Source organism: Ciconia boyciana, chromosome 1 (genome assembly GCF_034638445.1).
Source record: "Ciconia boyciana chromosome 1, ASM3463844v1, whole genome shotgun sequence".
NCBI lineage: Eukaryota > Metazoa > Chordata > Aves > Ciconiiformes > Ciconiidae > Ciconia > Ciconia boyciana.
In genome coordinates, this window is record NC_132934.1 from 73,077,352 (window position 1) to 73,103,271 (window position 25,920).

At 41.0% G+C, this 25,920-nt stretch overlaps 1 protein-coding gene across 3 annotated transcripts in view; it reads left to right on the forward strand.

Moving 5' to 3' along the window:
* The first annotated feature begins 4,818 nt into the window (after nucleotides 1-4,818).
* AEBP2 (AE binding protein 2) overlaps nucleotides 4,819-25,920 on the forward strand; it is a 53,521-nt gene continuing 32,419 nt past the window's right edge. For 2 of the 3 annotated variants that reach the window (XM_072874477.1, XM_072874486.1), the window contains exons 1-2: nucleotides 4,820-5,642; nucleotides 24,585-24,792. In XM_072874477.1, coding sequence (XP_072730578.1) covers nucleotides 5,020-5,642; nucleotides 24,585-24,792 — 831 coding nt within the window. In that variant the 5' untranslated portion in view covers nucleotides 4,820-5,019. Of the gene's footprint in view, nucleotides 5,643-24,584; nucleotides 24,793-25,920 lie in introns of all 3 variants that reach the window. The other variant, XM_072874493.1, reaches the window with a different exon arrangement.

The following is a 25,920-nucleotide window of genomic DNA, read 5'->3' on the forward strand; positions in this document are numbered from 1 at the left end:
GAATGTTAGGATGTGCTTTTGGATGAGCTCCAGAATGACAGAATGGGGTTTTCTATTCCTGAACTAACTCCTGGTCCTTTGTGTCACCTTAATAATTTCTTAATTTTTCTGTTCCTTTTTTCCCATCCCCAAAATGGGCACAGTTACATTTAACTGAGCTGTCTGGAGTTTTCTGAAGTCTCACTACCTAACAGCAACAGAATGCCATTTTATTCCTTTTCTCCTAGTTACCACTAAAAGCAGTCCCTTGGTCTAGCTCATGGTGTGAATTTCAGAGACAGCTGTGCTGGCACAACAGAAGCAGCAGTGTGTCACCATAAGAGCTGTAACAAAGCATGGCCAGAGAAGAGGGGGAAGAAGGACCCGAGCAGCATCTAGAATTCGTATTGCTGCAAAGTGTTTTGCAAAGCCAGCGTACAGCCCCAGCAAAGGCTCACCGCCCAACGGGGAGAGATGAGGGACCCCAGCCCAACACGCATTGCCAGCAGCCTTCCTTTGATTGACCCAACCTAAGCAAGGCTTGAAGTTTCCTACAGTCATGGTTTCTAAGCGAACAATACGGGAAAGATTAAAGGCAGCTTTAAAAAGAAAACAGCGTAGAAGCCGAGTTTAAAGGGAGCATTAACTGGGTGCTGCAGGAGAGGGTGGGGTCAGAATTGCAGAACAAGGTAGTTTCAGTCCGGTCTGAAGGGAAGGGTGAGAACCGGGTGCTGGATGCTTACTTGAAGCAATGGGAGATTGCAGCCTCTTCCTCCAGACCTTGAATCTGGATGGGGAAGGGTGGGGCAAAAAGAAGGGAAGGGTGCAGTTTCCAGAGGCTGCTGAGCAGACAGAATATTGTGAGTAAGGTGAGTCATGAGGTTCAGGCAGCAGGAATTTCCTGCAGTACTTAAGACGTGCATGCGGAGGCAGGGGCAGGAGAAGGGAGTTCAGTGACAAAATGTTTTCTTGCACAGAATTTCCCCTGGTATCCGAACAAGTGCAAGGTGGGATGTCACTTTTCCTGTATCTTAAGCCTACGGCATTTTTTTTTCTCCCTTTATAGGCCTTTCTTACTGTTTTGAAGTGTTTTGCTTACATACTATACGTCAGAGTGTTATGGTGCTGATCAACATTAGGAAAAAAAGCTCAAGAAACCTGCCTTACGTGTATGAAATCTTCTGATGATCTCACCTAACTGTCCTTCAAAAAAACCCCACAAACCAGCAAAATTACTGTGACTCAAGAAAAGAAGAAACGACTTCTTTGGAGTGTGCTCATTACTGATCTGCTGTCAGTGTGAATGCCCTGCACCCTGGCGTTCCTCAGGTAAGAGAATAAAATCTTAATTTCTTCTCCCTGTTCTGCTGAGTCTGCAACGTTCTTGCGCTAGTGGAGAATGGTTCTGCTTGGTCTCTTTGCCCGTGAACAAGCTTCTTCTATTTTACCTCCTGACTTTTTTTTTAAATTTTGTACTTTGCTGAGAATGTCTTCCAAGTACCACAGATTAGTATGCCTCAACATAAATATCTCAGCTTTACAGCATTGTCCCTGTTGTAACATGATCATACCAAGCTAGACGGAGCATACCAGAAGCCCTTTGTGTGAACGACAGAGTAACATCCACTTTCAAAGTGTAAATGGACGTGAAAGTTCTTTTTTTCCAAAGGATTTCCTAACAGCGTGTCTCCTGCTTTGAGCTTTTATCAGACCATTCAAATGCAAGTGATTTAGATGCCTTTGCAAGTTCTCGACTCACCTGTTCTCAGACAGGTCTCCTCTTTCAAAAGGTTTGAGAAGTCAAAAACCTTGGAGAAAAAGGAGCTTACCTTCCCTAAGCTGGATATTTTTGTACAGAGAAAGCTCAGTAGCAAGAGACTCAAGTCATCGTTGCTGCTTGTACTTGATTAGGACTTTATTACAGCGCTCAAGGACCAAGCCTGGATGCAGAATTTTGTGGTTTTGAAAAACTGAGAGCAGGATACCAGGAGATTATCACAGAGTATTTCTTTGATGACTGACTGCTGCAGTAGTGACCCCTTTGGTACTGATCTCTTGCTTAAATGCGAAGTGATTTCCATTAGGCAGGTTCACACCGTCCTTCCTATTCATTTGTGTCCTGAGGTTTCCTTCCCTGATCCTCTTTGAATACACAAATTACCTAATGAGCTGGCGTCTCTACCGCTCTACTTAGGAAAGTGGGAGGTCTGAATCACCCTGCTTGCTTTCGGTACACAAACACGAGGAGCCTTGCGTGCACACACGACCTCAAGAAACCCAGAGAGACTTGGGGAAAAAAAAAAAAAAAAAAAAAAAAAAAGAGTACAGCGATAGGCTTGTGAACACACAGTGGAGTGGCTTTGGACAATTTACATTAGGGTACATGGAGTCCTCTGAGATAATTTTTCTCCTTTTTTTTCCCATACTCTTAGGTTGTGAAAGGTGCCTTTTACCTAGGTCCTTTATATATTTTTGGTTTCTCATGACTTGATACCTCTCTGATTCTGTCTCTCGCTACAGCAGAGAACTCCAGAAGGGAATCAATGGGTAGAAGAGGCATAGGAATTACTTCGGCTACGGCCGTCTTCTCACTGAATCGAAGGGTGTCGTTTGTTTTTGAGACCTCGCGTCTCGTGTTTGATAAGACTAGTGACAGCAACACCCACCCGGGAGTGCCACACGTTCGTAAGTGAACACTGAAGTACAGAGCACGTCGTTATCGGGAGGGAGGGTTCCCGATGTAGAAGCTCAGGGTTTGGTGACTATTTTGGTGGAGTTAGTAGACCAGTGATACATACATTACACAGATGAAACAGCATTACAGCTGTCCTTGTCTTTTTTCCTTTTTTTTTTTTTAAAGCATTCTTACCATTTCCACTTTCTAGCTGAGGCTGGTTTCTAGAAATCTGGGAAACTATTATAACTTTTTTGCTGTTGTTGGTTTCCAAAGTTTGCTCACGCTCCTCTGCAGGTTAAAGATGTCATTGGTTTGTTTTCAAAGATTAATCCAATGCCATGTCCCTTTGCTCCAATACTGTGTGGCTGTTTCAGCACTGTGGCATTCTATTTTCATCCTGTTGCACCACGGGTTGCTGGTGTTGCTGCTAACAACTATATTTGTTGATGGGCTGGGAGCCATCTCCAGCTATGCTAACGCAGGTCTTAGGAGAACCCTTTCCAGATTTTAATCCCACGCGGTTAACTTCTGGAATCTAGGATCTCTGTGGATATGCCAGATACGCCTGCTGTAACTTGAATTGGTGATGTTCTTCCTGTTACGCAGAATGCACAATGTTTTTCTGGACTGAGTTGTGGTTCTGTGTTTTGTAGTTTGATTTTAAACTAAACTACCGCTGCTTCACAATTTTTTTTTTAAATGTGGCAAGCTCTTTAAGAGTTGGGTAAAGAAAGATGCACATATGACATTTAAAATTCATGTGGAATAGCATTTTGTGCTTTCAGTTACCCTCTTCATCCCTCCAATAATTTGTCAAACCACCTGATTTCATCTCTGTGTTCAGATTCTTCCCACCTTCCTGTTCTACTGCAAATCCCCATCCTATAAACTTTTGCTAATCGCTTCCACATGACAATTTATTGAACGCTTTCTTGATGTCCATGTAGACAAGACCCTTGTCAAAAGGCCTGTCACGTTAGTCTGGCATGATCTACCTTTAGTAAGCTTTATCCCATTTTACATTAATATTAAAATGGCTTTAATTTTCATAATTTGTTCTGAAGTCTTGTATATGATTGACAATCATTCTGTTCAGCTTTCACCCTTCCCCTTCTATACATACGCAGATGGTTTTTTTTTCAGATGGCACAATTCCCAACTCAACAAATTTACTAACCCCATGCCTCCAGAATAGAATTTAGGTTCCTGAGAAAAAAAATTAACCAATTTCCCCAGTTTTAGTACGTTTAGTACTCTTTGGGTTTACTCCTATTTAAATGCAGTAATCTATATTTTGCATTCCCCTTTAGTCATACTGCTTTTGCCCTGTAGCCAACATGCCTCTCTGCTGCAAATGGAGGTTTAAGGCCACATCTAGTTTGTTCTTTTTGCTCTCTTTCCTCACCGCATAGCACGACTGCTTTTTCATTCCTTTTTGTCAGCATTGCTGAAAACCTTTTTCTGTCTCCTTTGTGTCTCAGCTGAGCTCATCTTTTCTGGGTAATGTCACATCGTGACCTGCACCCTGTAGCTCTCTTTGCTGAGGAGCCTCGTCTCTCCCTTTCTCGTAAGCTCCATATTCCGTTTCCCCCCTATTTTAGTTACTACGAGTCCAGTCAGCTCCGGATTCCCTACAGCCTCCTCCCACCCCACCCACGTTTTCCTCTCACGGGTACAAATGTCACTAAGTTTTCCTCAGCCGTGACTGCCGGTCCGTTCGCCCCCTCCCTCCGGCAGCCCCGTAGGCCTAAGGCTACCCAGCCTCTGACTGAACCACCCAGGAGGCTGCTGAGCCCGAAAGGTGTGGGACGCTTGCGCCGCCGGGGTTCCTCCCGCGGCGGGGGGGGAGGCGGTGCGGCGGCGGGGGCTGCGCCCCCTGGCCGGGAGTGCCTCGTCCTCCGTTCCCGGCTCGTCCTGCCGGCCTCCCCTCCGCACACGGGCGTTTAGCCGCTCTTCCCCCCGCCGCGGTGAGTAACGATGACGCGATTCAAGCGAGGCGTGAGGAGCGAGCCAGGATCCCCGCCGCCCACCCGCCGGGCCGCCGCCCCGCCCCGCCCGACCGTTAACGCCCCTCCCGCGCGCCGCCTCCCTCGGCACCCCGCGCCAGGGGCCGCCGCTCCGCCCTCCCCACGTTTTTGTCCCCAGGCGCGTTCCGTAGCGCGTGCGGCGGCGGCCCGAGCCCCTCCTCTCTGCGGCTCGCGCCGCCGCGCGATTGTGCGGGTGAGAAGGGCAAGGGGAGGGAGCGCGGGGTGTGGGGGAGCGCGGCCGCGCGCACGGGCCACGCGCACGCCCCCGCCGTTGCCGCCGCGGCGCGCGCCCGGCCCCGCTCGGCTCCGCTCCGCTCGCAGCGACTCGCAGGCGCCATGGCGGCCGCTCGCAGCGACATGGCGGAGCCGGAGGGGCTGCTTCCCGGCGAGGCGGCGGCCGCCGCGGCCGAGGAGGAGGAGGCTGGGGCTGGATCCTCGTCGTCGCCTTCGTCCTCGGCGGCGGCGGCCGCGGCGGAGACGGAGTCGCTGCTGCTGCTGAACGGCGAGGCGGAGAGCATGTCGGAGCCGAGCCCGGAGAGCGCCAGCCAGGCCGGGGACGGGGAGGACGAGGACGAGGAGGAGGAGGAGGAAGAAGAGGAGGGCGGCGAGGAGGAGGAGAGCAGCCTGGTGGGGAGCAGCAGCACGAGCAGCGGCTGCTGCAGCGACGAGACCCGCTCGCTGAGCCCCGGCGGCAGCAGCGAGGCCGACGCCAAGGAGGAGCCCAAGGGCCCCCGGGGCAGCCAGGAGGACGGGCTGGGCCGCGGCGGCGGCGGAGGCGGCGGCGGCGGGGGGAGCAGCTCCAGCAGTGTGTCCAGCGGTGGCGACGAGGGCTACGGCACCGGCGGCGGCGGCAGCAGCAGCGGCAGCAGCAGCTGCAGCGCCACGTCGGGGGGCCGGCGGGGCAGCCTGGAGATGTCCTCGGACGGGGAGCCCCTCAGCCGCATGGACTCGGAGGACAGGTCAGTGCGCGTCCCGTCCCCCCGCCGGCGGCCGCCGCCTGCGCCCTTCCCCGGCCCCTCCCCGGGGAGCGGGGGGTCCCGGGGCCGGAGGCCGGCGGGCGCCATGTCCGGTCGCCTCCCCGCCTCGCAGCGCCGGGGGGCTCGCCAGCCCGCCCGCCCCGCCGCAGCGGCGAAGGGGCCCCTCTTCCCCGGGCGCCGACCGCCCCTCGCCCCCATCCCGGCCGCGGGGGCTGTCAGGGCGGCGGCGGGGGGCAGCCACAGGTTTCTCCGGCCAACTTGTGCCAGGCGGGGCGGGGGGCGGCCTGTGGCGGCGCGGCGGGCCCTCCGACCCCGCCGTGGCTTCTGCTCCTCCAGGCCCCCTGCGAAAGCCTGCTCGCTGCTTTTGGGAGGAGGGGCCCTCCCCCCCCCCCCCGGCCCGGCACCGGGCGGCAGGCTGCGTGGGGGCTGCTGGAGCTGCAGCCATCGCCGGTTAGGCGAGAGCCCCGGAGCGGCCCCCGCTACCATCCGAGCACGGGGCGCTGCCTGTTCAGGTGGCGATATTTGGTTGCCGCTTTCCTCAGAAGCTGCTGATTTTTTTCAGATGGTGCTTTTGGGGTTCTTTAGGGTCGTATCTTGCGCTAACAGACAGGCGGGGTGTACCAAAGCTTCAGGATGGGAAATGATCCGTGGATGTGGTTTTACCTGCACCCGCACCAGGGTCTCTGCAGTAGACGCAGAAAGCTGAGTGGCAACCTCTTAAAGCATGAAGGGAAAAAAAAAAATCGAGTTTACTAAAATAAAAAGGAGACCAGCCTTTCCGTATTAGGTGTGCACAAGTAATAAGCATGCACAGTATTAAGCAAGGCTCAGTAATTTGAGGCTCAAAGTCATCTTTGGATGAGTTCTGTAATAGTAAATGTAAAGATGATTTCTTAGGTTTTTGTACGTTAAAGGTATGCATCTGGTTTTACCAAGACTTTAGCCTGATTCTTGTGGAAAGGCACAACCAAATTCTCACACATGGTTGAATTCTACCTTTCAGGTCTGGTTTAGCCTCCTAAGTCAAGCGTTTCAAAGAACATGGCTTATGGAGTAGCTTTCTTGGATGTTGTGTGCAACAGTTTAATTGACAAACTGAAAATAGGATAAAAATGGAGATAAGAGCAGTCTTAAAATGCTGTAGGTCTCTTTACTGATTAGTCCTTTCAAATAGTTTAAGAAACTTCTGCTATTTTTTTAATTTAAGTTTAGCATTAAAAAGTATCAGACTTCCCTGTTAGTTACAGTTAAGTAACAATTACAATTTTGTTTGTACTTTCTTAAGATTGTTTCGTTGTTAAGTGTGAAGAATTACATGTTTTGGTCCAAAAATGTACTTTGAATATATGTTCAATCAAATTCTGCGTAGCTATACAAATACCCGTATTTCAGAAGTGGGGCATCACTAGATCTAACTTCAAGTGTTAAAAACAAACAAACAAAACGCTTGTGAGTCAGTTCCCCAAAACCATGTAATTGGCCTAAAAGTCTTTAAGATGAGAGAAAAAAACTCAGTTCTTTGGTTTCCATCTGACTTTTGAGACTCATAGCAGTCACATCTTCTTTCTTCCAAACTTGTGCAAGATGGAAGGAGGGGGTAGGTGTTGGGGTTCTGTTTGTTTGGTTTGGTTTGTTTTTTCAAAAGCTGAGACTTTACATGAAATCGCTAAGTATGAGAGTAGACTTCTGGAAAAACAACAGGTACATAATGGAGTTTTAAGAATAGTTTCTTGTTTTTCATCAAATTAAAATCTAAATCTAATCCTGATCTTATCTGAGTGCATGTCAATTTGTGGGCTGAGGAAATAACAGAAATAGCTTGCGGGGGTTTTCTGGAAGTACAGTGTCATTATGTCTTGCTTGTGCACTCCAGAGGTAGTGTGCTACTTTCTTTCTCTGTCATTGTTCTCATGGTTCTCTTGCTGTAGTCCCACAGTTAAATCTATGTGTGTGCTTGTGGTTGCTCCTTTCCAGAACCATTGGTACGGATACAGTTGCAGGAGTGGGACTTCTTGCATTTAGTGCTTTAAATAAGGACTGTGCCTTGTTTTTAATCTTTGCAAAGTTTTATCTTGAACTTCCAGGCTGAAAACTTGGGGTGCTGAGAGGGAATTTTGTGCTGTAATTTCAAAGCCTGTTTGTTAAGTTGGGTAGGAAAAGAGGAATGATACCAAGAGTGCCATTTGTTGTTCCTGGTGATCGAAAATTTCATTTTGTGTGCACTCCTTGCTGCAGCATGGTAGAATGCTTTATTATTTTTGCTACATGTAGTCCAGCAAGTCACTTGCTTGATCTAGTGATCCAAATGATTGCTGCTGCATGGAAGCCAGTCACAATATAATTTTGTGCCTTTTAGATGATCAGACAGACGAGCAGACTGTTGCAAATGGTAGGGGATGTGCTGAAGAGCTAGAGTATGTGAGGTGGGATGGTGAAATACCGGGGAAGAGCTGGAAACAGTTTAGACTTATAGGTAGAGGTACAGGTTTATGATAACATATTAAAATCCTTAAAGACTTAATCATTCATTGATTTGGTCACCTCTGCTTTAAAATGTAAGTCCTGTAACTATTAGAGAATGATATTCTGTCTATTAAGTGATGTTTTATGTGAAATAGTGTATTGGACAGTACTTCATTACCTTTGCTGGCTACCTGTGTCTCTGAAGTCCTAAGGAACTTAGTGTCTCGTCTCACAATGTGTTGTAGACTAAGATTACCTGGGGGAGGAGAGAGATTGAACTAACATGCTTGAATTTACAGTCCCTGGGTTAAGTAAGAGGAAGCTGGTAGAAGGGGTATACTTGGTAAAGATTCCCCTGCTGTAGGCAGGTTTGGTAACATTCAGATCATGCCCCTAGGCTTGGGATTTTTTTTTCTTGTTTCCTCTTTAGAAAATTTGAATAAATAAGAGGGTGTGGTGAGAGCGCCTGAATTCCATGAGTGATCAAATTCCTCTTTCCCTGTATACAGTCTTTATAATTCTCCACAATTATTGATGTGTTATCTCTTTGATTTTTGTTTTAGTGGTATCAAATATAAAACAAACTACAAATAAAATAGCTGAATGGGAAAATCTTGCATAAGATCGAAATATAACTACTGTTCAGCAACTACTTCTATTACTAACATTTGGAATGTATTTTGAGAGTATCTATTAACAGAATAAATAATTTGGGCCATTACTGTAAGAAATTTGTAAATATAACAACACAAGAAACAAATATAATGTTGAATATTGATGCCCTGAAACTTAGGGTTAATTTTAACCAGCTATGTCCATGCATGTAGACAGATTTTGTACTTTGTTAAAACATATTTATCTTCCCCCCACACCCCCCCCCCCCCCCCAAAAAAAAAAAAAACCAAAACCCAGAAACCAAAAAGCAAAACCCAAACTGATACCTAGGATAACCAGGTGGCATTTTCAGCTCAGTGGTATTAGTAATGAGAATTGAGTGCAATAACTCTAGGACTGGTAGGTATCTCATTGATCTGTAATCATTCCAGGTTTTTTCTGGGAATTGTGCTAAGTTCCCACTACTGTGCTAAAGTTTGTCTATGACTCTTGAGCAAGCTCAAATCAACTGGCTCAATAATAATAGACTGCATTCAGGTGTAGTTATCCTCCAGATTTACAGTTAGAACAAAGACTATTATCAGCATGTGAATGCTAGTAATTTTCTTGTGCCTTTCCTTAGCTTCAGACACGTGCTGAAAGGATGGATATGTTTCTCCAGAGTTCTCTGGAGCAGCTAGTCTTATTACAATGCTGAGAAACATTTGATATGACTTTAAAAGAAAAAATAATAGTTCCGTTAACTATAAACACAGTAACCGAGTTCAGCATTGGGCCACAGGTATTGAAGCTAGACCTAAGCAGATGCATGGATTTGGGTATAAATCAGCTGATCTGAATGCAATGAAGATGCATCTGCAGCTCACTGATGTGTTACTGCTGAACTACAATATTTACTTACAAACACTTAGTGTTAGATTACTGAAATAATTTAAATATTGTTTACTGGAAAGTTTATTATGGAAGTATGTTTAAATCTGAAATAGTTTAATTATCAGATTTTGTTTGGTTTAGAGAACAGTGGTAGATCTTGCAATTGTAATAAGATGTTTAGCAGAAATATAAGTAGTAAAGCTATACGAAGGGCTTTTGTTCACCCATGTGAATTTGTCTTGCATCTTTGTACTCTCACCTAGAAGTTACCCCTCATCTTCTGTTATTCCATCATCTTTCCCCTTCTTTAGCAGTTTATCCTTTGCTCCCTCCTCTTACTGACTAGGCAAGAGGCTGAAGCACTGAATATGTTTCAGCTGGAGGTATCAGCTGTTCTGCTGACTGGTATATAAGTGCTGATTGACTAGCTGGTAGGCCAAAGGTAACAGGTTGTTGCTGGACCTATGTAGTAATCTTTCCCTCAGGCACAGCACTAATTAATGTCCATCTTTATCACAGAGTGGGCAATTTTCGTGTAACTTGTAAGGATTGCTTCTTCCCCCCTCCCCCCCCCCCGGTGTTTTCACATTTACTGTTATTCACCAACAGAATCTGTTATTGGGAGGGACTGACTCAAGGAATACTTAATAATACTCAAGGAAACCTTTAGCTATCTTAACCATATTAGACTTTTAGAATACTTCTAGAAATGTTATTATTCTGTTCCTGTGTAATAGGCGAGCAGTTTTGAAAAGAGACATTTTGGAAAAGTTTTTCAGTAAGTTTTTCAAAATTTTTTTTTTGTGCTTCAGTTTGTCAGGTTTGTTCATTTTATCGAGTGAAATGAGGCAGTATGAAACTAACAGGTTAAAAGATAAGAGATCTAGACATGAAAAATCCAGGATCTAGGCTGAGTTTTTTTAATCTAGCTTAAAATGAAAGCCTTCTAAACCTTTAATATGTATGCTGATTTTAAAATATTAGTTACTTAAAGGTTGAAATATAGTCTTTATCTTCTCTAGTTTTTAAACTCATAAAAGTGAAGAATTTTCAAGACTGACTAGGTAGTGACATGTGAATTGTATGAGTGATGCTTATGAAGGCAGAACAGTACATTTGAAATATAATCAGGAAGGCATATGGTACTAATAGGTATGCTTCGTGTATCCATGTGACCAGATTAAAAAGTGCTTCAGGCCTCTCTTTGCTGCATAGTCTCACTTGTTCCTATCCAGGAAGTGAAGAATCATTCATTAGCACTTATGGCAAGGTGGTTAAGTCGTTAAATTTTTTTTTAGTGTGTGTAATATTGACATGTCAGTGCGGGCTATATAGAAGATTACCTGAGATTCCAAAATTCTGCTGAAAATTATATTTGCAGTGTTTCTGACTGCATTTATTGTTGCTGTTATTTGCTTTCAAATTGCAAAATAAACCCCTTGTTTCAGTAATGGTTATGTTCAGGCCTTTCTGGCACTGAAGAAAATAGCTTTTGATGGGAAGACAAAACAGCCCAGATATTTTGTATGGTGAGTATCTTTAGTAATAAAGCTGTTGGTTGGTATAATTGAGTGGTTAACATGAGGTCTTTTTGTGAACTACATGAAAGAGCCTGATATAATGAGCTGTTATAGTTCTTGTAGTAAGATGTAAATATACTTCATAGAATTTGAGAAAAATATTTTCCTATTCAGTGTAAGAGATAAATGGTATTGCTTTTATGTTGGATTTGTACATCCACACAGGTCTACATGCATTTTGTTTTATGTTTGTGACATCATTAAGTCTAGTAACTTCTGAATATGAAGTTTGAGTGGTGGGTTGTTTTGGGGAATTTCCTAGGCAGTAGTGGAAAGAACTGTGTTGGTCTTTTTCTTTCTTTTGGGGTGTGTGTGGTGTTTTTGGGCTTGTTTGTTTGTTTTCCTTTTCCACTCCAGTTAGGTTAAACTGGGTGTTGTGTGCAGCCTGAACATCCATTTAGCAAAGACATGACATCATGCATTTCTGGAGTTAGTCACAGATCAAACTAACTGTTTTGGTTGATGCAGTGGACATGTTCTACCATAGCCACTCTTACTCAAATCTGCACAGCTTTCCAACAGCTTTAATAGATTTACATCTTTTTTGAAAAACATTATCCAATTAGAGGATAATGATGGGGGAATGAGCAGTATGCAGAGCTAGCATGGAAGACAGCAGTATGGAAGTACACCTAGAACCCATTGCATTGGGGTAGTCGTAGAGCAGTCTGTTATTGGGTAGGAAAGTGGGGACATGACATAGAAGGGAGCAGATGGAGCATTTGAGGTGGGAATAGGGGTTTCTGGCAAGGGGATACACACAGAAAACTTTTGGTATGATAGGGAATGAGATATGCCTAATGGCCTGAGGAAAAAGTGAGAGCTTAACCCAAAGGAAGTGAAAAATTGGTCCCTACCGTAAAGGACCCAAGTAATTGCAGGGAATCCTTGAAACAGGTGGGAATGTAAACTCCAGTTAACTTGTGCAGGAGAAGGGAACAGAAGAGAGTAAGGAACTCCTTTGGGTGAACAGTGAGTTTTATCCACTCTCCCAGTTGCTATTAAAAAAATATGGTGGCATGACTTGCAGAAAAACAAGTGCTAGTTTGGGAAGATTCTTTGAGGTACAGGTTTCTTTGTTTTATTTTCTATCTATATAACTGGTTCCTTTTTATAACTTTTATATGCATTCCATCCGGGGTTGTTCATGTTTAGAATATGAATGTGTTCAAATAAATTTGTTTTAGAAAATTAAATATAAGTATTCCATGTTATGCTTGCTGTTTATCATTGGTTTTGTGATGTGCGAAGATAGTGTTTGCAATTCTCAGATTGTGATTTTTGCAAAACTAGAAACAAATAATTGGGGAAAAATTTGAAGTCTCTCACTCAACATACTGGTGTACTTTTTTCCCTTCATGGTGGTAAAATGCAAAGAAAAAAAAAGACCTGGGATTTGTTTTCCCATATCTAATTTTCTTCTCTATACTGGAATTTAAGATCTTAAATATCTTTTGTTAAACTTCAGTTGCTAATTTTTAATGGATACTTTCTTCAAGAGAGGATTAGTTGAGGTATATGCAAAGATATTTGATAGTGATAGAAAAGCAAAAGATTTGTTATGATCTTGAAAGTCCTGTTGTCATCCTGATGCACCGTAGAAGAGTGCTGTAATTCAAATAGCTTGTGTAGTGTCAGAGGGATTAAAATGAACCTAAGTTGTTTGAGTTGAGAGACTTGTAAAATACAAGATTATTGGCACAAATAGTGTTAGTATCATTTATTAAATATACTTTACCTAAATAAGTATATAGCATAAAGAATCTCCACTTGTTGTTAATGTTGTTCTGTGCAGCATCTTGTACAAATTACCAGTTACACTGTAAAATTGCAGTAAAGTCTTTATTTTGATCATTATAGTTTATTGTGCTGTAATCATAACTTAGATTCCAAATACAAAGAAGTCTTAAAGGCACGAAGAAAATATTTTCATTATATACACAGTAAACAGAGAAACGTAAACATTTTTTTCATTTGAAATAAAACTGCTATTGGCATGTCTTTACATAGACTTCCTTAGGTTAACTTGCATGCCAAGTTGTAGACTAGACAATTTGTACAAGTAGTAGTTAATTCAGTGTCCAGTACAACAGGAATCAGACCTTAATTTATGACCTTTCTATTATGAATTGAGTCAGTTAGTGAAGTTTTACTTTTGCTGGCTTGTCTACTTTTGATGCCTGGTTAATACTTGAAGTAGCAACTATTCACTGAGGTTTGAATAGGCAACGCTGCTACTTCATGGAATGCTAGCCTATCTATGTATTTTAATTCTCTATTAAGTTGAACCTATACATGACGGTAACTGAAACTAGAGGGTCTTTTTAGGTCTCTGGGAGTTTCGAATCTTTGGTCGTTTTGTCTTCTGCTCATTTTCTGAGTTTTGTGTTCTAGGGGTGGGAGTGAGGGAAAGCGTCCTAAGGATGGGAGAATGAGAGGCTAATAGTTATAGCGGGTGGAATTTCCCTGACACCATGCCTGAAGGCTGTTAACTTCCAGTGCTGATAAGACTACTTCATATTGATTATGGTTCTCGGAAAGCACAGTTAAAAAATTAATTCTGGTGGTGCTTTAATGACGGAATGTGTTTTTTCTATGCTTCTCTTAAGCTGTGCTAGTAGACACACTGTTTTATCAGTAAAGATTGAAAATTATGAACCACTTGTTGCTGTTCCGTAACTTTCCAAGCAGATTATCAAGTTGAAGATAATGTGGTTCCCAGAAATGAAAGTCAGTTTTATTTGTATCTTTAAGGCAGAACCACTTACAGTTTCTTGATTTGTGTAATCCTTTTGCATATGTAGTCTTTGTGCTGTCATATCACAAGGCATGCACGTTTAACCTGCTCTATCTCACTGCTCTTCTGATATTTTGGCATTCCTAGTTTTTTATTGTGTTACCTGTTCTCTGTATGCTACAAATCCAGCGATAACCTGGGTTTGTGTTACGTAAATATTATGAGCCCAAACAGTCTAGGGCTAACAATCTAAATAATCGAAGTAAGTGATCCAGGAGAGTGGAAACAGCTCTAGAGAGGTGGTGATTCATAACACACTTTCTCAGTCTTGTTTTGTTTCCTGTGCATGTTTGTTATTTTAAGTTCCTTCAATTTCTCTATCTTGAAGAGCTTTTCTGTCTTCCTCCGGTTTTATATTATCAATCTGAAGTGTTTGCAGTGTTGCTCCCTTTTCTAGGTATTTAGACGTAGCTTTACTCTAAAATAAGCTGCTTCAAAAAGAATTTCAAAACAAGTTTTTTAATGTTATCACTTGTCACGCTGCATAAAATTCTCTCCCTTGACTGTTTCATTTTTCCACTACGTTGATTTCTTAGTAGTCATGTAACTATATAGATATTCAATAGAGTTTTGCAGACTTGTTTTTAGGATTGATTTATGAATACTTTTTGAGTCTTGTTCATTTTGAGAAGTTTTTGTTAGAATAACTTAATCTGTGTAAAGGATAGGTTTGCTTTCCAAAAAAATACCCAAGTGATTCAGAAGCACAAGTGCTTCCAAGTGAGTAGGTGCTCTATTAAATCATGCAGTCCTGGAAATCATGGTCTTTTTCCTTTATCTAGAAGTTACCTTAATGTTGCTTTTACCTATTTAAAGGTATTAAGAACCTGAAGGTGCTTCTGGAATATGCTAGACCACCAAACACTGCTATTTTCCTTTTCTATCCCTCTTAACTTTTTAGTATTAGATGTCTTACTTGCTAGGTTAATTCTCCCTCACAAAGTAACTTTGCTGACATACGTAATTTTTGCCTAGCCTGTTTCTCCTCCCTTGCCTCTGAAGAGCCATGGAGTTAGTTGTGTTGTCTAGTATCAGGGGACTTTGTGGATAGGAGCTGCAAGAGCAGTTGTGAACACAAGGTACTGCCTTTAAAACACAGTGGTGGACTTCCACTTCATGTAGTTCTGGCTTATTGTTTTGATACAGGTATTCTAATTTCTTGTTGCCATGTGAATTATCTTTCTCTTTGGCAGCTGTTTAATGGTCTGCAATCTGTTTTTGTTATGTTTTTGTTTTGATGGTGGTTTATCTGCATACGCTATTTTTTTTTTTCTTACTAGTGGTAGATTTTCCTGAATTCAGAAACTGATCGTTATCAGTCATGAAATTATTTTGGATACTTTCTATTTAAATTAAAGACAAATGGTTTTCTCAGGAAAATCATCAAAAAAACCCCCCTTAGAAATGCGGGTAGATGAAGTTATTTTCTGTCTACTTTGAAGATTCTCTCTGGAGAATTTTCTTTTTTAACTTGCTGGTTAGATGAAAATAAACTGTAGGAGCTCTAAAGCATTATGGCATTTCCCTGCCACAATCAAACGACATCCATTAAAATAAGGCAAACTGTTTTGCTTGTGGAACATAAATGTTTGATTTGGGGAATTAAATTGATAAATCATAGAAATTTTGTAGTAGGAGCATATCTGTTATCAATGTGGATGCATCATAAAATACCAAATTCACCAAAGATGGGGAGAGGAACAAAAAAGATCAGGTAAATGTTAAACTTTTCTACTCTGTTGCTGGCTCATAGTGGTTGCTCATGTCTTGTGAACTCTTCATTTTTCTTTGGATCTGTTTTAATCTCACTTTTAAATTGTCATGATCATTTGGAGAGCATAAAGCAAAGATTAATTTAAATCTGCTTGGACACCTGTGTATAGTTGCCTTGAGCACTGTGTTTTATTGCATACTGGTACCCTGATGCAGATGTTCTGATAGTAACTTCATAAAGAGGTCGGCATTACATCTTGCTTAATATTCATTGAAGGCAGCAAAAGTTAAATCTTAATTCAAAAACACATGAATTTATTCTTCCTCTGCTTTCATTTAGGAGCCAGTGTAGCAATTTCTGTTATTAATCAGTTGTATCAAGTTCAGTTGTACCATTGAAATTATTAGTTCTTAGAAATGACGTTTGTCCTACTTCAATTTTTAACAGCCTTTGTCTGCAGTTCATATTGCTGGGTGGAACATAAAGTAAAAGTTAATCAGGTGATGCTTCTTGGAGAAGATACAGTGGCTCCCATGTTTGAAAGTGGTGGAGATTTTATAAAAGAGATACAATTCCTAGGACAGGTGGAGGAGCTTCCTATCAATGATGGGAGCTCAGGGCTGATAATTTGATAATTTTCAAGCCTTGTGAGGATTTATCTTTGGTTGACCATTGATTGCATTAGGAAGTAGGGAGTGTAAATCACTTTGAATTTTGTGGCCTCAAAAAACTGTAAAACTGCTAGGTGGTCTGTTGTTTTTGTGGAACTAGTCCACTGGCCAGAGCTGTACACCAGATTTTTCCACTTCTTGTCTTGGAAAGGGATAGAGAATAGAGTAAAGGGAGACTTGTGAAGTTTTTGTTTTCACTCTTGACTTTTCCTAGTGAAATGAAAATAATGAAGTGCTGGTGTATGTCACTAGGCATGTCGTCGTGTCCCCCCCCTTCAATTTTTGTTCTGACTTGGCGTTTGTAATTGAATGATTGTGATTGATGCTGTTTGTTTTCTTTTGGGATTAGTACCTAGTTGTGATTTGGTCTTCCATGTTGTAAAAGCTTTTCTGTTGTATTCTAGGTTTTAACCCTTGAAGTTGCTGTAAGAATGACTGTTGTTCACAGTGTTTCCATTATTCTGAGTTTGTTTTATCTGAGTGTTACAGTTCGGCTTTCTTTCTGAAGCTTCCCTCATATGGATTGGAACAATGTAGCTGAAGCTCCATGCATAAATGACAGGGTATTTCATGGACTAGTAAAAGCTAAAGAAACTAGCAGGGTTTTTTAAATCCTTAAAATATTCACCTACTTCCAGTGAGGTTCGTAGTATTCGGATTCTTGAATGTTAATTATGCTTTTCATCTAGTCAGAGGCAATCTTCTGTGGATTTGATGCTTTATGACTGGATTATCACCCTGTACTTTAGAATAAACTGTTTCTGAAGATTCCTTACTTGCATTAGTGTAGTGTGCAGCTTGATGACTACTCGGTAGTTTTGGTTTCAGTGACCCTGCAATGTGTGTTCACTGAAATCTCTGCTCGTTTTTAATTTGATGCGTTACAAGATGAGGTTATTTATTATAGGATCTGTCACAGTCGTTTCCCTTGGTGTTAGCTGAAATCAGCTGGGTCCTTTGCTTACCTACTGAACATCTGGGGACTGGAAGCTAAGCATTCTCGGCTGAGGTACTGTAACTCTGAAATGAGCTCCTGTTGATCAGACTGAAGTAGTGCTTGTTGACCCTCAAGGGCATGGTATAAGGCCCATCTGTTAGGTCTGAATTTTGCCTGAGGGAAGGTTACTTCAGTTAAGGTCTAGAGGGAGTATGTTTAGCAGACATTAAAAGTATAATAGCAAATTGATTGGGCTTTTGTGCATGTGTTCAGTGCCTGGCTTTACTATTACTTCAAGTGGACAGTTGCATGGAAAGTAAAAATGAAATTACGCAGTTGTTCTTCTGTTTTTGTTGATATTCCTTCTACACTCCTACTGTTGTTCTGAAAGATTAACAAAAAAAAGGAAATAAAAAATTTTGGGCATTCCGCCCATTAAATTCAATGGAAGGGATTACTTGCAGTAGTGAGGAAATTGATCTCCTTGGAGAGCCAAGTGTGTGTCAGGAATGATGTGCGATACACCATTTTCTTTAATGCATTAAATCACGGGCTCGTTATATTTTAATTTGCATTTAACTGTACACAACAATTAGTGCCCAAATGCACATGTGGTAAATTATGTGGTTTGAAATTTGTGCATTTTAAATTCGGAATAATTTGGAGATTTTTTTTCTTTATAGAAAATATTCATATTTACATGACTCCAACAATGGCTTAATTTTGCTCAGATCCTTAAAGGAAAAGAATATTCCGGGATTTAAAATGCTTGAAGAACTTTTTTTGTGCTCTATAAAGTGAAAATTACTTGCATCTTCTTATAAGTTTTTTAGCTGCTATTTTTTGTTTCAGTTTCAGGATTCTTTTAAAATACAATTTGGACTGGATTTAACCAGCTAGACACATTTGGTTCACATGCACATATAGATTGTGCAAGTACTAACCTTTTAACATGACAGTGATGCTAAAAAAATCTTAATCATCTTGATTATGAAGATGTATTACTTATAGCTACAGGTAAAGTAGGTACAGGTAAAAATAAGACCTGAAACAGTGCCTTTGAGGTAATGATTCCTCTGTTTAAGCTTGCATTAATGTTGTTGCTTAATGAACACACTTAAATGTCAGTATCATTTCAAAGGTGTTGATCCCTTGGTAGAGGGAAAAATTGTAGGAGGAAGGAAAAACTGTAGGAGGAGGGAAAAAGGTCTGACTCTTCTGAGAATGTTCTGTGTTTTCAATTCTACCTTGCTGCATTTGGAAGGCACTGTTTGCCAGTGTTTGCAGACTTAGTAAAATGAGGTGTTGGTTTAGTAAGGTATTTTAGAAAGGCATTCAGTTCTTGCCTCTAGAGCTGTGATTTTTACTTCAAGTTGATTCTGGTGCTCAGATTAGGATGAAAGTAGGGATAACATAAGCTTGAAGACTATGTTGTGCTTGCTGTAACAGTTTTAAATTTTAGTAATTAGTCAGTCTTTTGAATGCTGCTTCTTAAAAACAGCTATTGTGTATGCAGGCTCTCTCCAGCAGTGACTGTTTTTGATGCTCTATTGTTTGGGATGACCCCTGAGTTGAACTCTCTGAAACTCAAATGTCTAATGTTCTTCATCAGGCTATGGTCTATAGATCCATTACAATGGAGCTGGAGCCTGCTTACAGCTTGGGAGCAAACCCAGACCTGTCTGTCACTAGCAATAGGGGAATGCCACAAGCGCTTAAGTTTTACTCGTGTGTCATTCAGCTTTCATAGTGGCAGTCAGGATTTAAACAGATCTCTTGGCTGGGGAAGAAGGGCTTAGAAAAAGGCAGAAAAATTTGCCTTAACTTATTTAGCTAAAAATTTGTTTCAATGTCTTTTGTTTTGTTACTAGTAGTTTGCCAGAATGTCTATGTTTACCTTACTTTGTTCTGTTTTCTCTCCTTTGATACACATTATTTACTTTGCCTCTTACAGGCTTTGTGGATTTCAGATGAGAAAGCAGAAGGATGTGATTTCCATTACTACCTTCCCTTTGTTAAGGAACTTTTCCCTCTCTTGGATCATCCCAAGCAGATAGAAAGTCAGGTTGGATTGAAAAGCCCCATTCATAGACTGAAAGATACACAGACACTATTTTAGTAGTCCAGCCCTTCTTGGGCCGAGTTGTGTGCTTCCACTCTTTTGGTCAGAAAAAGACTCAAGTGGACCAGAAAAGATGGTGGAGTGTGTGCACACATCTTACCTGCTTGTATGTCCTGCCCTCTCACACTTTCTGAAATCCCAAGAAAAAAAAATGGGTGAATCAGCAGGTCTAACAAAAACAGCGTTGCGGTTAAGTCTTTGCAGACTTAGCAGCAGCCATAGCTCTGACTATAATACTTACCATCATCTTTCTGCTTCTTCTTGAACTGGCAGGTCAAGGGCAAGAGACCTCCCAAGTCAGTGTCTTCTCTGATGCTATATATACTACAAACTTTTCTCTAAAAAGCTTCCTGATATTTTCTCAGTGTATGGAGGACTAGAGAAAACATACACATGCTTGAGCTGTACAGGGCACTATGACAGAGAGGAAAGATGTCACTGGTCTTTCACAGATTCTCTTTTCAGCCTTTACCTCTTTCCTGGGTGACCCAGAACTCACTAAGTGAGAAAGACAGAAACTAATTCTAGGTTCTCAGTACTGTGAGGTGCCCGATCACCTGAAATATGTTGGTTCTAGAGGCACAGAAGAGAAAATGAAACAAAAAAAAAATCAATTTACATTTTTATTTAATGGGTTATTTCTAGAGAAGGAATGTGTCAGGGGAGTGAGTTTCTTGCATTTTGGTGGAGCTTATCAAGAGAACCATCAGAAAACGGTGACGTCTTGTTGAGTGACTCCCAGCCATTTTGTTTTATAAGCAGTTTAGCTATTTCTCTAGTAGTTCCTGTTACAGCAATATTCGTCTGTAGTCTTTAATATCTTACATGAAGTTCTTCAAACTAGAATAAAGGAAGGCATTCCCTGTTAAATAAAATACTGATCTGTATCACTCACCTGGATTTAAGTTACTTTTTATTTTCCATTTTTTTACTTCCATTTTTTATTTCCATTTACTTTTTATTTTCAATTTTATTTTCCATTTCAAGACTATATCTTGAATAGATTATAGAATCATAGTCCAAGGTAGCACTTCATCATCAATTTCCAAGAAATTCTATATGCTACTACTTGGTTTAAGTGCTATGGGCAATCTTTTTTTAGTCTGGTTCCTCTGATACTAAATTTAGATATCGTGTATGCAACTCTAACCTGTTAGCCCTTAGCAAACACTTAGGCTATTAGAACCAAACCAAGCAAACATTTAAACTATTATAACTAAATCAGCTTTCTAAGTGTTATTGGTTTCTTATGTCATTAATAACCCTACTTATCAGAATATCTTTTGCTGGATCAGTATTACTAGTTGACTTTTACATATTTTTCTCCAAAACCAGTAATTTTCTACAGGTAGGATAGCATTAAAAAAAAAGTGTGTATATATATATATAAAGCCTAAGTATTTGCATTCCTTAGGCTGTAAAATTAGAGACCTGTGACTTTGTATCATAAGATGGTCAAGGTATGTTGCATTGCATTTGCAATATGAAATAAACTCTCATGCTACAGATTCATCAATTTGAGGGTTTTTTTTTACCTTTGCTTAGAGCAATTAACCAGATTGCATGCCTGTGAACCAGAGAAACCACACACATGTGCATGAGTGCACACTTCTGCTCCTGCCCCCCCCCCCGCCTTCACAGAACTCATTCTGGGTTATGTTTTCTCATTGCTTTCCCACTTAAGACCAGGCTGTAAAACCAGGGAACCCTTGAGAGAACTGTGCTGAATGCCCCATCATAGTCTGTTCTTGTCACCCAGCACCGTACCTCTTCTTAGTAGGAAGTTTGTTTATGCCTATTTGTGGGGTTTTTGAGAATGGTACTAATGCTGTCAGTGGATGTAGAAACTCAGACTGACTGTAAATAGTGTGGAAGTTTGAACTCCTACTTAGGTACTGTACTTTGGTACCTTTTAACTGTGACAAAGTTAGGGTTACTTATCCACATGAGATGGTCTGAGGCAACTATTGCATGGGTGCTGTGTCTGCAGTGCTTTGCCGTCCTTGGTTAAGCAACTTCCTGTTGGAACCACTGATCTGTGTAACATTACTGTATGCAACAGAAGTGGTCAGGCTATGTGCCATCTTGGATGCATTCAGACCTACTTCTAAGTACTGATTTTGAGAAAACTGTATTTGGATAACAGGTGTGTAGGGGTCACATTTAATTATTTATTCAATTTTCCTATCATCCTGTTGGTAAACTTTGCTTTCACAACACAGTTTTACAGATTTTATTTTTGGGGATAATTTTGGCTTAGGCATCAGCTGAGGAAGGAGGGGATATCAGTCCCCTAGTTGCATCTGTTGTGGGCCTGGCGTGGTGGAAAAATTGGGATTGCTTGCAACATATTTTGCACTTAAAGCTTCTGACAATTTCCTAGACGGGTCCTAAACTACTATTGCCAGTAGTTGTAGTTAGTGGCTGTTAATGCTGTTGGGACTGGTAGCTTCAGCTCAGTGCTAGTTGCATTTTCGTGGAAGTTTTTGGTGAATATAAAATAAGCTTTTTGGGAAAGGCAGCAATATGGAACAGATTCAAAACCGTATCTACAGACTTCTGTTGGCCACTTTTTCTTTATTTGCTAGTCACGGATTGTGAGCTTGTATGTCTGAAAGGAACTGAGACGACTTTGGGGTAGAGGGAAAGGGGGAGGTGGGGAGGGATCATGGAAAGCTGTGCGTATTCAGGGTATAGAAAAGGGGAGAAAATAAAAATAGTGGGCACATACAAAAATGCTGTGTAGCAGCAAAGAGCCTGTATGACTTTCATGAGTAGAAGCCATGCCTTGTAAATTGTTAGATCTCTTTAGAAACTGGGGGGGGGAAGCATGTGCCGTTTGTATAGCGTTTAGGAAGTATGTATTTGATATACTTTTATTAAAGCAAACTGTTGAGAAGGTCTCTAAAACTTTCTTTTTAACTTGGAAAACAAAGGCCTAAGAATAATTGGTCAGTTTTAATAATAGGAGGAGACTAATGGGTTGGAAGAAGATTTTTAAGGGATCCAGGTTTGGGATATGGTAGTCAGCATTTTCATAAATGTTGCCTTGCTGGTGTCTCTCAGATCAGAACTTGCTCATGAAACCAAATTACTTGGGGTAGCTAAAACTAAAGCTTAACTGGAAAGCATTGCTAAAGGGAATCTGTTATTTTGAGTAAGGCAAGACATTTTATATTGATAAATGCAGTGGAATCCACATGGTGGGTGAGGGGTGGAAATCTAAACAAGGCAAATATCTATGATGATTTCAAGATCTATCACAGGAAAAAAATGCTAGCACAGTAGTGGTTAAAAAAGATACAGATAACCTGAGAAATTGGTAGTAAAGGCTTTTAGAGCAAAAGAGCAAACATGATAATGATATCTTCAGATTTTGAATAATGTTTTTGTTTCATCCTTCTCAAAATGTGTAATAGAACAGTAATGGGTATGTAAACAGTGATGGTAAAAAATATGGAACAGCACCTATACTTTTAAAAGCAGAATGTGTTAGCATAGTAATTATGTGCAAGAGGTGGGGAGAAAAGGGATATGATAAAAGTTAGAAAATTATAAGTATTATGTAGAGCTGAATAGGAAATAATTATTTTTTTTCTTTAAAGTAATGTAATTAGATATTTGTTTTTCGTTGCACTTTGCTCAGAACCTATGTAAAAACCTTTGTTCAGAACCTGTGTAACCTATGTAAAAATTACTTCTGCATACTGGGCTGTATTAGCAAAAGTATATCTATATGGCCAATAGAAGTGATTCTTCACTGCTACTTGGCACTGTTAAGACTGTGTCTGGATTACTGTGTCCAGTCTGGGACTCATCCCAGCTACTTGCATACTGGAGAGGATCTGGTGGAGGGTCTCCAAGGTGGTTAGAAGGCTGAAGCAAATGCTGTACATGGAGAAGCTGAGAGATTGGGTGTCTTCAGTTTTAGGATAAGAAGGGCAGGGTTATTGCTGTTTTCAGTGACCTGATAGAGAGGTTTAGCAAAGGAGGAGCCAGAGTCATCTCAACCCTACAGCTGCCAAGGATGAGAGGCAACAGACAGAAGTTGCAACACTGGAAATTCTGATGAGATGTTGGGAAACTTTCCTCCTCCCCCACAATAAGGTTAATTAGCCATTGGGAAAATTGTTCAGAAAAGTAGCAGAAACTCCATCCTTTGAAAACACCCATTAACAACTCAACTGGACAAGACCACAAGCAATCTGATCTCACTTGCTCCTGTTTGAGCAGGAGATTTGACCACCTGATCTTCTGAGGTCCTTTCAAAGATGAGCTGTTCTGTAATGCTGTGGCTTTGTGGAAGACAACATAAAGGTCCTAAAAGGCAGCGAACAGGTTCACGAGGTAAAAAAGAGATACATCAGTAGCTATTTAATGTTTATCCAGCAAGAACATCCATCTGTCTCCATACTTTTTGCTTATATATGGAAAGAGCACAGTCTCTGCAATTTTTTTCTGGTCCAGTTTGATACTTGGCTCTGTATTTGCCAAGATACAGAGCAGAACAGCTGATTAAGATGACCCCTGCTGGCCACGTATTCCCACTGCTGCTGCTGGCTCCTCTGGGAAATTTTAAAAGAACAAAACAAAAAGCATTAGTTTAGACCATGCATGTGATGGACACCATGCTGGGGCAAGTGTTGGGAGTACCTTAAACCTTCTATAGAACTTCACTGCTGTATTCTTTTTAAGGATCTAGTTTTAGTGGTGGATGCTGGGCTAGATATGTCTGGTCTGACCCAGCATGCCTCTTCCCCTGTTGTCCCTCCCCCACCCCCCCTTTTTTTCTTTTTCTTTTTCTTCTCTCCAGGGAAATAAAAATAATGAATGGCTGTTTAATGTAGCTTAAAAATGACTGTGTTAATCACATGAGAGTTAATTTTCTGACAAGTCAGTGCATGGGAGAATTTTCCATCCCTCCCTTTTGTTGCCAGCATCCAGAAGAAGTTATACTGTCAATTAATAGTAGCTGTTTTCTGACTGTACATTTGTGATAGTTAAGGTGATGAACCACAATAAATAGTAAGTTTGTGTAAGATTTTCTTTTCAACCTGTCTAAATATATCTGAAACAAACCCCCAAAGACCTAAGTTTTTTTGTTCTGTTAATGTGCAACAAATACGAACTTTCTCTTTTTTTTGTCTTCCAGCATAAGCAGCACTATTATGGATGTAGACAGCACAATTTCCAGTGGGCGTTCAACTCCGGTTATGATGAATGGACAAGGAGTTCCTGCCTCCTCTGCAAAAAGCATTGCTTATAACTGTTGTTGGGACCATTGCCATGCTTGCTTCAGCTCCAGCCCGGATTTGGCAGATCACATTCGCTCCATACATGTGGATGGTCAACGAGGAGGGGTTGGTGTTACTTTTTGTTTTCTCCCTCTTTCTTAGTTGCCAATATTTTACACTTTAATGAAAGTAGCAAATTTTATGTTTTAAAGTATCAGTTCTGTAGCTAGTGGCAACTAAGATTGGGCCTTCAGCAGTCTGGTATTAGGCATTCAGCTGTGTCTTTTGCGTAGTTCACTTGATTTGGAATTCTGTGTTTTTAATTGAATGCCTAACTTTAAGAATGTAGTAAGTTCTTAATAAATGATTTGAAGCTATCAGGTTTTTGATAGATGTGCTAACTTCTCAACATCCTGAAGCTGTTGGTATATCTTTAAGTGCTTATACTTAGAATTAATTTTCTTAAAACTGTTAGTGTATGTGTTACTGCATGTGGACTCTGAAGTCATATCTTGATTATTTTTACAAATGGAGTCTCACTAGAGGTAAAGTGTATACAGAATGTACACTAGAGAAGATGTGAGACTCAGTGACTTGAGAGTACAAAGTCTTACCAAAACAGCTCTGTTTGTAGTACTGATGGCAAGTAGATCTTCAATATAACTGCATCTAGTATTTTTTTTTAAATTGAGGTACATACATAATCATGTGTATTTCAGTCTAATCTCTGGTCAAATGATGCAATTTCCATTGGTCTCACAATTTTAATGTTTCAAAACATCTTCCAGTAGTGTAACTTCAAGTCTGTACTTAACTACCTGCCCCTCCCCAATGTCCCAAATTACCTTTGATGCCTGGAGTATGTCATGTAAACTACTTTTGCATCAAACACAAGCAGTCTGGCTGCCTTCAGCACTGTATGTTGCAGATCTTTCATTTCTTGGAGAGCTAATATCAAATTTTAACTTAGAATAGTCATTATCTTTTGACTTTTTGTCCTGCTACTTCTCCAGAAGTAAAATGTTAGGCCATTACACTTTATCCTGAGTGAATAAGAGACTTAAATAAAATGCTAATTTGCATTAACTTAAATAATTTATTATGTAATTGTGTCACTGAGGCAGCAGTGACTCTGGTTGTATTTAACTAATGTTTTTTGGTATGATTGAACTTTCAGCTTCATATTTGGTGACTTTTTTCATTCCAAGCTCTAATCAGAATCATCCATCCAGTGATGTGGCTTTTTAGCCACCC